Genomic DNA, 14,012 nt, shown 5'->3' with positions numbered 1-14,012 from the left:
TAACCACCATATATCACTTATGTTTTAGTGATAATATGTTAAAATATTTATATTTATATGAGTGGCATGTTAACAATTACATGCAAAACTATTTTGGGGATTTATCATTTGATGAATACTCTTCACAATAAACTTACTCTACACATAGAGATGATGAAGATAGTGAAAATTTTGAACCTCATAGGAACTTTATGTGGTACTAAATCACTCATGTATCTTACCCTGCAATGTATAAAGTGTAAAATATTGTAGTAAATCATTATATATAAATGATTATGGTGTGTTTAATCTTTTTTTTTATTAATTACTACATATTTTCTACACTCACAATGTTTGCCAGCTCGCTATATAATCAACTTAAATTAGTTAAATCCATCATGTAATGCATTTCCTTCTAATTTTTTTTATTTATAAACTAATAGATAATTGACTAAATAAACATTCTCCAAAGTTTCAATAAAAATTTCCAAGTTTTTCTTACAATTTTCGTGGTTTTTATTCAATTTTTATCGATATCGTTAATATCCCGATATTTCCATGGAAATTTCCATGTTTTTGGACTACCGATATTTCCGATATCATCAATATTTTATACCATGCTTATGACGCACCGAGAAGTGGTATAAGTACGATTGATCATCATCCTAGAACATAAGTCGAAGTCCATCAGTAATTTAGAATTCACAAAAAAAAGGGAGAAATTAGGTTCTCATATTTCCTTTTGTTATTCCATTGATTAAAATCTTATTCCTTTTCAATTTTTGATTAAGATCCTTGGGTATTAATAACATCATTAATGATTTCAATAATAAAATATTTTTTATTTCTAAATATATTCATTTAATGTTAAAAATGTTACAATTAGTATATTTATATTTATGACTAAATTTTTTATTATATATTTTTAGTTTTAGTTTGTACCCATTTTTAATTTGCAACCCTTTTTTAATTTGGACCAATTTTCTTTTCAGTTTTAATTTGTACCCATATATATATATATATATATATATATATTTTATTTTATTTTTTTTTTTTGTTCCCATATTTTTTAAAGTTTTTTTTTTTGTATTTGTACCCATTAAAAAAAAATTATTTGTACCCATTTTTTATTTTGCCAAATGTACCCGTGCTAATTATATGTACCCATTCATGTAATTTTCTCAAATTTTTAATCTTAAAATGTACTCATTCTTAAATATACCAATTTGTTATATGTAAAATGTATCATTTTTTTATATAAAATCTATTCAATTTTTTTCTAATCTATTTTTAAACTTATATGGGTACATTCTTTTTTCTTTGATTTTAAAATGTATCACATGTCAAGTTTAATCGAAGAAATTTACTAATGTTATTAAGCCTAATATCTTCTTCTTTTTTTTTTTTTTTGATTTTGAAGAATGTACCCATGTTTTGATACAATAATTTTTTAGTTATTTTTTATGAATGTACCCATGTTTATACACACACACACACAATAGTATATTTATATTTCAATATTTTTAATCCCACAAATTATGGTTTTTTATTTAAAATCTCATTTATATAAACAACTAAAATTTTTAATTTTTAATTTAAAAAATATAGTAACGTACATAGAAATAAATTATCACATTAATTTCAGGGACTTCGATCAAAAATTGAAAACCAACAAGATTTCAATCAAAGAATATTCATAGCTAGGGACCGCAACCAAAGTCTCCCAAAATAAAAACACTAAAGTTTATTGGTAATAATATGAATGAATTGTTGGAATACAACCCTAAAATATGAAATAAAATCAAATACGAAATATTTCAATCCCAAAGATTTCCTAAAATACCAAAACGCGAAATAAAGATTTTTGCCAAAAAAATCTCGAGAATTAGAATACTGACAATAGACCCTTGAATTCTAGTTAACAAGTCTCGATACTTAAAATCCAGAGATTTGTTAAAATTGACTTTCTTTGTTTTTTTGCTTGTTGAGTTACTCGAAAAGCCCAAAACATTAAGAGCAAGTCCACCCGTTTTAGGAATGCAAGGGCAACACAAGGCAAGGGCATGTAAATTGCCTTCTGAAAAGTGATTGCCTCTATGCAAGTCCACTCGTTTGACAAGAGCAAGTAGGGGTGGGCACGGGCTGGGCTAGGCCCAAAATTGAAGGGACCAAACCGGACCCGCTTGAAAATACAACCAGCCTGGCCGGGGCAAATTATACTATTTTCAAACTGAGAACCGGACCTAACTCGGCCCGTATAAAATGGGCCGGTTCCTACGGGTCCAACGAGTACCCTGTTTTTTTTCCCCTTCTAATTTTCAGTATCTTCTCTAGCTTCTCTTGCTCGATTTTCTGCAAAATAACAAACAAACAATAACTATGAGAAGATGTATCAGAATAGCATTGCAAATATGATAAAGAAACAGACAAAATCAAAGCATGGGTCATATTGTAATCCACTGCAAAAACCAGGTGTTCTAATAGAAACCCTATCTGAGCGTCTAGCAACAAAAGAAAAATGGAGAAAGCGCCGCCGGAGCACAGGCTACACAAATCCAACTTCCTCGCCAGAGAGAGAAAGCTTGAGTTGACCACATTGTGCGCCTTCTCAGTTCTCTCCACCACTCCTCACTGCAGCTGGACAACTCAAACGGGGAGATCCAATTGAAAATTTCACAACTTTTCACAAATTTTGTAAATCAAAATTAAGAAATTGACAAAATTGGAAGAAATGAGGAAAATGAGTTACCTCGGTGTTGAGATCGGAGGAGGCGACGAAGGAGTTGGTGGCGGAGGACGGCGGCGGCAGCATATCATTTCTCGATGGGGTGTGGGTGTGGTGTATCTGTGCTCCGGGAATGAGAGTTACAGAGATGGGGGGAGAAGAAACAAAGCAGATGAATGAGGGATAAGGTTCGAGAGATTAGGGGAGGGGGAAACACGGGGAAGTGGGGTGTGTGTGTGTGTGTGTGCAGTGTTCTAGAGAGTGAGAAATGTCACGGCCCACGAGGAGGAACAAAAAGAAGTGGGCTTGGAACAATACCCAACACAAGGTATTTTTGCAAACGGGCCAGTTCGGGTACCAATTTTTCTATACTTTTGGAACCGGCCCGAACCTAAAATTTCAAAGGTCCGCCCTGCCCGCCCCGTTTCTCTTTTTTAAAATTAGGACACGCCCCGTACCCGCCCCTACCCGCGGGCCTAGGGCACCCCTTAGAGCAAGAGCAAGGGCATGGGCAATTACTATTCACAAATATATTTACTTATTTTTTATGCCTTGTAAATCTGTTTAAGTGTGTAAAAAAATAAGCTCCTTGGTTAAATCTGGTAATTTAATTTTAAATACAAAGCAAAGCATAGCATTATAGACAAGCATAATTAATTAAAAATAAAATGCGAATGAAGAAGATGGTTGAACTTTGTAAGTTTGCTTAAATGTGTTTAATTTTAAGTTTGTTGTTAAAATAAAATTTGGTATTTTTTCCTTCGATTTAATTATGGCCATTGAATTTTAATTTTTTTTTAAATCAGATGAACCAGATGGCACAATCTTTAATTTCCAAATTTTTTTTAGTAATGTTATTCATACCATATTTTTATACCACATTTTCATACCACCTTAGGTGGCATCTGATGTGGATAGCCACATCATTTGAAAAATTTGCAAAACCTAAGGAAAAATAAGAGAAAGACTCCTCGTATACCAATCATCATTTAATTAACTAATTTTTCTTAATTATTAGTTTATTAAATAATGAACTAAATTAAAAAATATGATTAATTCAAATGATGTGGTCATCCACTTCAAATACCACCTAAGATGGTATGAAAATGTGGTACAAAAACATGGTATAAATAATATTACTCAATTTTATTACCATTGAATTGTTGGGTTAGGAATAGAAACCCTATGTTCCCAGACATTTGTAGCACTAGTGGAGCTGCTATAACTCTCGAGATATGGCATTGGCAGCAACAAATAATCTTCTAACCTCGAAATTTCCAAATTCTCTAATAACTTTATTCATTGAACATCATTTTTTTTTAAATTTTATTACATCTCAAATAACTCAATTTCTGGACCACATCACCCTAAAAAGTTCTTTCCACAAGGCAACAGAAAGCTTTAAACCTGAACAGGTTGTCCGCTTCGATTTCTTCCACTCAAGGGATGACCTAGTTTTAATGTTGCGTCCCAGCAGGGTCCCCTTTTATTAAAAGGAAAATTAATAAAAATAGTTTGAAAATTTTGAGTTTTAACGATAAGAGTAAAATAAAAAGTAAAGTGAATAGTATTATGATTGATTTTTTAGTGTAAAAATATGATTTTTCATTAAAATGAACCGTACCGGAAATTTTTCGTTAAAATTCATTTTATTAAAACCAGTCTAGCTGGGTTTGTGATTTTGTAAAATCCTATATGAACAGATTACTTTGCCCATAACAACTTGTCCCACTTTGTTTTGGCAACAAAGTTACATAATTGAAATGCTGATGTTATTGTATTGATGGAGGAGTTATTCATCCCCACGTGCTCTGGGGTATATTCTATAGCTTTCAGATTTATTATTATGATTGGAAATCCGATTTTGTACGCTTCATTATTCAATAGATTAATAAAATATGAGTTAATAAAAATACTTTGAAAATTTTGAGTTTTAACTATGAGAGTAAAATAAAGAGTAAAGTGAATAGTATCATGATTGATTTTTTAGTGTAAAAATATGATTTGTCGTTAAAATAAACCGTACCGGAAACTTTTCGATAAAATTACTTTTATTAAAACCAGTCTATCTGGGTATGTGACTTTGTAAAATCCTATATGAAGAGGTTACTTTGCCCAAAACAACTTGTCCCACTTTGTTTTGGCAATAAAGTTACATAATTGAAATGCTGATGTTATTGTATTGATGGAGGAGTCATTCATACCCACGTGCTCTGGGGTATATTCTACAGCTTTCAGATTTATTATTATGATTGGAAATCCGATTTTGTACGCTTCATTATTCAATAGATTGAAAAAATATGAGTTAATAAAAATAATTTGAAAATTTTGAATTTTAACTATAAGAGTAAAGTAAATAGTATCAATATTGATTTTTTAGTGTAAAAATATGATTTTTAGTTAAAATAAACCGTACCAGAAACTTTTCGATAAAATTACTTTTATTAAAACCAGTCTAGCTGGGTTTGTGACTTTGTAAAATCCTATATGAACAGATTACTTTGCCCAAAACAACTTGTCCCACTTTGTTTTGGCAATAAAGTTACATAATTGAAATGCTGATGTTGTTGTACTGATGGAGGAGTCATTCATCCCCACGTGCTCTCGGGTATATTCTATAGCTTTCAGATTTATGACTTAGAAATCCGATTTTGTACACTTCATTATTCAATATATTGAAAAAAATAATAATCTAAACCCATCAAAGTTCTTTTCAATCACTTTCCTTCTGTATATGATAATATTATATATTTTAAAAAGAAGTCTATTGCTTGTTATTTTGGACAAGGATTTAGGGATGATTACGTTGGAGGAGATCTGATATCGACATGTTCAAGTAGAATTACAAGGTAATTATGGAAGAAACCGTCATAAAATGACATGTTTACTTTTTAATTAAATAGTGAAATTTCTTTACATGCAAGTAGTAGATTGTTCTGATAAATATGTATTTCTCATCAACATTGTGGATTTTGTAATCGAGCTCTTCCCCTTTTAGAGTATAGCAAAAAGTTTCAAGCGTTGATTAAAAAAAATTTCTTTGCACAATCACAAGAAGTTGTTTCTGCGTCGTTTTCAAGTATTTGTGTTAACAGAAAAGAGGCCTGACCCTTGCAGAAACAGCCATCGGAGAAAAGTTCATATGAACAAGTCATATTTGATGCAAAATTCAAACACGCCAGGGAATACATTATACAGCAGTGGATAAGACGTTTGGAATCTGCTTTTCTTTATCTTGTAATTAATTAATGTTAATTACTTAATCAAGTAGAACTGTTGCTTTAGACCTTTGTGTGGAAAGAGAGTGCCTACCTAACTATTTTCTAGTTAATCTCTAAAACTTTATCATCATTTAATACTATAGTATGATAGTATTCCTCTTCATTTATAAATAAGAAGTCCTGGATTCGATTCTTATCAAGATAAAATTTAAACCACATTGTTGCTAAGTCATCCTAAAGCTAAATTCATCTCCCTTCCTTAGTATAAATAATATTACTTGTAAAAAAATAAAAAAATAAAAAAATAAAAAAAAAGCCTACCAATCCTTCCCCTTAAGCACAAATAATCTTCAAACCGAAGAGTGAACCAAACAAAAGAGGAAAATACAATAATTTTGTTGACTTTATTTTTATAACAGAAATTAATCATTTTATAATTATAAACTTCAACATCATGTAGAATATAATTAATATATCTATTCTAGCAAAACAAAAAAAAAATATATATATATATATATATATAATATCTACTTGTGAAAATGATGAAGCTAGCTGAGCTGTGTAAGGTTTGATGTCTATGGCATAGTTACCAAAGTGGAAATTCGATCCTAAAAAAATAATCAAAGTGGGAAAATATATATTAATTATCATGTTGGAAACGTTTTATTTATTAATTAGTACAATATTTATTATTTTGTTGAGGGGCTTGACCAAACAGAAGCGTTTGGGCAGAGCCCAGCGTAATCTTTATTAACTAAGTTAAACGAAGGATGAGAAGGCTTACCTTGGCTAGGAACCATATGGATTTTAAGTAGTGTTGTTCACACTTTTTTTTTTTGGCTCTCACACAACTTTGGTAATTTTGTATATTAATTTTTTTAATTCATTTAATTCAACAGTTGAAAATTAAAAAAAAAATTGTGTAACAAATAAAAATGGTGTGTGAATAGTACCACCTTTGATTATCAGTACCTCAATATTGAGATAGGATCCTCTTTGTGAGGATTCTGAGGATTCTTTAATCATGTATGTTCATTTTACATCTTGCAGTCAATTTTCGTCAAATAATGTTTGTGTTTAATTTTAAATAATATAATTTAAAATAATTTATGACTGTACGATATACGATAAAAGAACATTATTAAAGAATCTCTGAAATCCAAATAAAGAAGATAACTTAGAAATTTTAAAAGCGTTTAATTTTCTGAGTCGTCATCAAATAATATTTCTTGCATTATATTTTTGTCAATGGTTTTTGTCTTCCGGTGGTAAGAAAGATGGTTTACTCCCTCTTGTGCTTATAAGTTCATGAGTCAAAGGTTTGACTCGTATGGTTTGGTAGTTAACAAGAAGCACGCATGACGGCTAATCATTCTTCTGGTTCTTGGATTAACAGCTTCAATTTATATATGATGCAGTGTCTTAAATCAGACTTAACAACTTTCACACACAGAATGTACATATCAACAACAAACAAAAAAAGTCCATATGAACAATATATATATACAGGAAATCTTTAAAGGAAGAGATTTCTATTTTTTTTTATAAAAATGAGAATTAGTTGTGGGATCCACACTATATCGAATTTTAACGATTTGAACCGTCTATTTTTCAAGTTGCACCTCATAGATCATCGGTGCAAAATATTAGCCAAATTGAAAATGTTTTAGACATCTAATTGGGTTCAAATAAATTAACAAATACTTTGTTATATAAGAAATAATGAAATTTTATTTTGATAATTAAATAGGTAAATAGTTTCGGATTGAATTTAATTTTTGCAAGAATGATATTTTATTTGACCCGTGCATCCTATCTGTTGAAATGTCAACGTTAAAACTGGTCAGGTTGATTTCCAATTATTGTAAGAACAATATCACAAATAAAATTATAAATTTATTGGAAGAATGTATGTGTCTGACCAACCGTATCAAAGAAATTTTATTTGACTTTTGCTCGTTTTCTTAAGTCGAGTTAATATGTTTTCGTTTAGCGATGTTGCTTTGTTTAAAGAGACATCTAACAATTTTTGTAGAATATATATTTTCTTTACAATTGTCCTGTCAGCACCGAAAGAGAATCAAATAAAAGGAACTGATTCGAGACAACCTTTGTAGCTTAGCCTTGGATAAGATAAATACACGTCCACCCTAAAGAATTAAATCATATTTCGATTTTTTCAGGTTTGATGCTAAAATGGGTAAACATAAATAATCAGGAAAGGGTCCACCAACTATGAATCGAATTTAAGTTTTTAAGGTCATTTGTTTCATTGTGGTTTAACAGCAAGAGTCAGAAAACTAGCTCCATATAGGACTTACCTTTTGAATTCTTACTTTTAAGTTTGTCATCATTTACTTGTTGGTTTACCGTAGTAACAGAAAATAATAATGTCTATTCACTTTAATGCGCGGGTCAATTCCTTTCAATCCCTCTCGTCTAATATTTAACAATTTAACACACTAGCGCTATCGTTTGTAAAAATAAAAAAAAGCTAACAAACATACATATCTAATTGTAATATTAAAGTAGTATAACCTAAAGAAAGTTACAAACCAACAAACACAAGGATTTATGATGATGTTTTAAATCAGCAAATCAATATGCTGATATGTTTTTTTAATCCTTCTATAAATAGTTTGAGAATGTGAAAGGCTGGTTGGAAAAGATGTTATAGAGTAGTATTATTTTATGAAACTTGAAAAAGTTTATAGCTAGCAAGAATAGTTATAGACACAAATCAGAACAAAAATCATTTGTATGTACCTGATTTCAATAGTCAAGAAGAAAAAAATATAAATTTTTTGGTGATGATATATTTTCCGAAGTTCCATAAATTCGAGGCACGCGATTGATCAAGTCAATTAAATATAGTTGTTGATCTTGATTTATTGTTAGGGGTCGGATTTGGCTTTAAGGAACTAGCTGCTGGCGGCCCCAAGCTATACACAATGACCTCGATCGGCATTGTCGGCAGCAATAATATGCCATGCATCGTCACTGTTTGTTTGTTTTTTTTTTTCATTCATTTTCTTGTTTAATTAATACAACATACATAGGAAGAGATTGATCCATCTATATGTTAGGACAACAAGTACTAAATATAATCATCGCATCAATTGGACAAAACAAACAAAAGAACGAAGAGCAAAACAAGTGAAAGTAAATCCATCAGTGCCAACAAATAAAAAGTTCATTACTAAATTGACAATAACAAAATCCTAAAATCGATTAAAAATTTTGAGATAAAATACTGATTGTTGGAATTAAACTCGCACATAAATGTTGGTATATGAATTGCGCACTTATTTATATCAAGGTGGCGCATTGGTTAGGATCTGAATACAAGCAAAGCATGCATCCCAATATATAGGAAATTTAGAGATTATTTCCTATTAGGTTAATGATTACTCGGGGCGTACACCTATTCCCATAATAATATGAATTTTCAAGATTTTCTCCTAATCAGAATATATAATCAGTTGATGCATGTTTCTTCAAGGCTAAGTAGGTCATTCTCGATAAGGACGGAGCTTATCGGATTGACTTGTTCCGGCAATACCTTTAGTCTTTAGATGATCCGATCGGACCATGTAAGTTATTAGAACCATAGTGATCTGATCTTCTAAGGCAGAAGGTCCAGAATTCGAACTAAGCTATCATTTCCAGAGCTCTGCTAATTCCTTCAAGGTCCAATGGCTCGAAAATTACGGTTCCACATTGGCCGACTAAATTAGACACTCTCCCGCAATCAAGACACAATACTAGTGGAAATTATATATTTAAAAAGCATTTTACATGCTCAAAAAGTACAGCACCCATCTAATAAATACTTTCCGTATAGTATCATTGATTCCAAGAGAGTTAGTACTCCCCGGCTAAACAGCAGAAGAATCAAGGACGGATAGGAAGTGCTTAGAGAAAAGTGCTTCGAAGACCATAGATTTGAGTATGGCTGTTTACGCCAAAAGCCTCTTTCTTTGCACGCGTATGTATTCAAGCTTTGCTTATGGATGTTCAAGTATTGATTTATTTATTTTCGTTGAATATTATTTATGTAGTTAAAACCATGATGAGAATGAACTAATGTTATTCAGGAGAAAGGGATCTTCTCCGGATCCCTTCCATCAAGTCCTCTTTATCAAACAATTCGGAGGGTCCTTGAAATTTGATTCAACGGCTAAAATTATTATAACTTTTAAAGTGGACCCCCTCTTTGTAGCCGTTAGATCAAATTTTAAGAGTCCGAATTAGTTGATGAGGAGGACTTGATGGAAGAGATCCGGAGGAGGAGGATCCCTTTCCTTATTCAGGTATTGATATAATTGGGAAGAATAACGGACCTAACAAAAGCAGCTATCATTTAACTCCCACCGCGCACTGCACGTATTATTCAGTACACATTGATATGCTTGCCCAAAATGAAAAAAATAATTATATTATTTATTTTTATTTGTAAAGAAATTAATGATAACTTCATTGAAGTTGTAAGAGGAAGCACACACTGAATCATCCTGCATGATATTAGGAGAATAATCGCTTGAAACTACAGAATAATCAATAAATATTGCAAATTAGCTAAACGATGACAATCATACCTCTCATTGCAACAATGTGAAATTAACATGAATAACTTTCAACCTCCTGCAACTTAGAAGCAAATTAAAACTTAACATCTTCAATCAGATACGATTCTTGTTCTTTTTTGTTAATTGACTGCAGCCGCCAGGTATATGCGATCGATGCATCACTCTCCAACCCAAAAAATTTTCATGCAAACCCAAATGACATGGTTTTCACTCCATGAACAAATTAAAATTTCGTTTTTTGTCCAAAACAAGTATCCATAGGTTCAGATTCAGTCTCTAAAACAAGAATATTACAACCACCAAAATAAGCATTAAAAATGACTATTTCCACATTTACCTAACATATGTATAATAAAAAAGACGAAATAAATTCCATCAACCAACGAAAGACCAAACAAGTAACAAAAATAAAAGAAAAACAAAGAAGGATTCAAAGCACGTACCTAAACCCTAGCATATGCTTAGCCAGCATATCCTACGTACTGTGAAAATCAGGTTAATTAGATTGAATTATTCTTCAACTACAACAGTCCCTCTCACTTGCCGGGCATCTTGTCGGTCCTACGCGTTTATAATATATTTGGGGTTAGCTCAAATCCTAGTATTTAAAGAGCTTCAGGTTGAGAGTTGAGACAGACCCACAAAGCTAAAGCATAATTAAGGGATTCAAAAACAGAAAAAATGAAGTCAACTAGTTTCATTCTTTCGTTAAGTCTCCTCTTATTTCATGTTTCTCTGACCCACACTGCTGGTGGCAAATGGCAGCTCTTGCAACAAAGCGTTGGCATTTCCGCCATGCACATGCAGCTCCTCCACAACGACCGCGTCGTCATGTTCGACCGTACCGACTTCGGCCCCTCTAACCTGTCCTTACCCAACGGAGCATGCGTTAATAACGACTGCACCGCACATTCCGCTGAGTACGATGTCAAAACTAACACTGTCCGCCCTCTCACGGTTTTATCCGACGTTTGGTGCTCTTCAGGGGCTGTAGCTCCCGATGGCCGCTTAATCCAAACTGGGGGAAATGGCGCTGGAGAACGCCGCGTTAGGATTTTCGAGCCCTGCACCGGTTGTGATTGGAAAGAGATTGAGAATGCCTTAAACGCCCGCCGTTGGTACGCTACCGATCATATTTTGCCCAATGGACGGCAGATCATCATCGGCGGCAGGGGCCAATTCAACTACGAGTTTTATCCAAAGACCAAGTCTTCGAGCAATCTCTACAGCTTGCCGTTCCTTAAGCAGACCAATGACGCAGGCGAGGAAAACAATCTTTACCCTTTTGTTTTCCTCAATGTGGATGGGAATTTATTTATCTTCGCGAATAATCGAGCTATTCTGTTCAATTATGCAAAGAAACAGGTGGTCCAAACGTATCCGCAAATATCGGGCGGTGACCCAAGGTGTTACCCTAGCAGCGGTTCAGCCGTGTTGCTGCCGTTAAAAAACTTGAAGGCTCCGTCTGTTGAGGCTGAGGTTTTGGTTTGCGGTGGAGCTCCAAAAGGGTCTTTTGCCAAGGTAAATCAGGGTACTTTTGTGGAAGCTCTAAAGACATGCGCTCGCATCGAAATAAACAACCCGAACCCGCAGTGGGTTGTGGAGACTATGCCTCAAGCTAAAGTCATGGGTGACATGTTATTGCTTCCAGATGGTACTGTTCTACTCATCAACGGTGCATCATCAGGAACTGCAGGTTGGGAAAATGGGCGGAACCCGGTTCTCAACCCAGTTGTGTACCGACCTGACAACGCAATTGGATCACGGTTTGAACAACAAAATCCTACCACCATACCGCGGATGTACCATTCCACCGCAATATTGTTACGTGATGGTAGGGTACTAGTTGGAGGTAGTAACCCTCATGATAAATACGAGTTCACCAACGTGCTTTTCCCTACGGAATTGCGATTAGAGGCCTTTAGTCCAGATTATTTGGACGCTAAGTACAATAACTTGCGTCCGAAAATCAATGCACCCAAATCACAAGCTAAGATCAATTACGGAAAGAAACTATCCATTCAGTTTTCGGTGAAGGGAAACCTAGTAACAAAATCAGTGTCAGTGTCGATGGTGGCACCGTCATTTAATACACATTCGTTCTCAATGAATCAGCGGCTGCTAGTTCTTGAGGCGGAGAACATTATAAAGGGAGGGACAACGACCTACGAAGTTCAGGTGACTACGCCGGCTTCCCGTAATCTTGCACCTTCAGGATATTATCTTCTGTATGTGGTTCATCAAGAAATTCCAAGTGCTGCCATCTGGGTCCAAATTCTGTGATAAAATGAAGGTATATATAATACCTTATGTATACTATGTTTAATGTTTCCTCTTCCTTTTTATTTTACTAAAAAATGATTAATTGTCAGCTGAAAACATTAAAATGTTCATAGACAAAGATCAAACTACAAAAGCCAACAGTTTGATTACTTATATATGTGTGTCATTTAAAGAATTAGGGTAATAGCAATTTGCAAGTTGTTTTGTTCTATTTGATTTTGATCTTTTTACCAAAGGTTACAAGTTGTAATTAATATGATGAATGAAGTTGTATATATTTTCCGTCCAACTTTTTTTCTGCGCCAGTGCGTTATCTTATGTACTTTGCAAAGAGTTTATCTTGCAAGTTTTGTGCCCAAGACTATTAATAATGTTTTTTTTTTTTTTTTTAAAAAAGACAATTGGTGGCAAGCCACGGTTATCATTTTTTTATTTTCACAAACGATATTATTTACAAAAAAAAAGAGTGAACTAAGCCTTGCAATGGTTAGCAATAATTTGGTTCGGATTCGCCTCTGGTGAGAACGAACTTAATATCTTTCACTTATAAATGAAGAGGAATATCACTAGACCATAATACTAAGTGACTCCAACACTTCTTCAGTTCAATGGTTAAGCAAATCAATGATATCATATTTTTCTATCTAATTAATTAAAATACATTATGAATTTATAAATTAAGAAAATCGGTGGTGCTACTCAGTAGAATCTTCTATATTATTTTCAATATTTGGGGTATAATATTTCGTGCGTTAATCTGCATGTAATTACATTTAAGACCATTCCCAAAGGAGATGTCAAATATGTCAAATAGCATTAAAAGACATGTAAGTGCTCTCCAATGAATATGTCATATATAATGTGGCATGTGAGTCATTTGACTCCTTACTTTCTAGCTGCCTTTTTTGACAGCAAACAAAAAAAGGAGTCAAATATATTTAATTTAATTTTTAATGCATGGGTGCCATTAACAACCAATAGAATAAAAACTAAAACTAATTTTGATTATTTTTTAATAGTTAATGTAACTTTAGGCCCAATAAAATAATAAAATAAATATTGACACATATATTGGAAAAGAATAAAATTTTGCATTTGTATTCAATTTACCACATCAGCCATCAAATAAAATTTTGACATATTATATTTGACATCTCATTTGGAGATGCTCTAAGTCATTAAATTATTAAAATGATTGAGATGTAACGAAATGCA

General features: G+C 32.8%; 1 protein-coding gene and 1 long non-coding RNA gene across 2 annotated transcripts in view; one reads left to right on the top strand and one right to left on the bottom strand.

The window, feature by feature from the left end:
* Nucleotides 1–14,012, bottom strand: part of LOC126605710 (uncharacterized) — a 93,899-nt gene that overhangs the window by 41,324 nt on the left and 38,563 nt on the right. The window lies entirely within an intron of this gene.
* Nucleotides 10,904–13,074, top strand: LOC126605693 (aldehyde oxidase GLOX1-like). The gene has a single exon (XM_050273122.1). The coding sequence runs from the start codon at nt 11,196–11,198 to the stop codon at nt 12,795–12,797; it is 1,602 nt and encodes a 533-aa protein (XP_050129079.1). The 5' UTR covers nt 10,904–11,195; the 3' UTR covers nt 12,798–13,074.

This window comes from Malus sylvestris, chromosome 15, assembly GCF_916048215.2.
Source record: "Malus sylvestris chromosome 15, drMalSylv7.2, whole genome shotgun sequence".
In the NCBI taxonomy this organism is placed as follows: Eukaryota; Viridiplantae; Streptophyta; class Magnoliopsida; order Rosales; family Rosaceae; genus Malus; species Malus sylvestris.
Note: the sequence above shows the minus strand (reverse complement) of the source record. Positions and strands in the feature narration are given on the sequence as shown.

What these genes read in the sequence shown, in the direction of transcription:
- LOC126605693 (XM_050273122.1), top strand. Translation starts at nt 11,196, where the DNA reads ATGAAGTCAACTAGTTTCATTCTTTCGTTAAGTCTCCTCTTATTTCAT.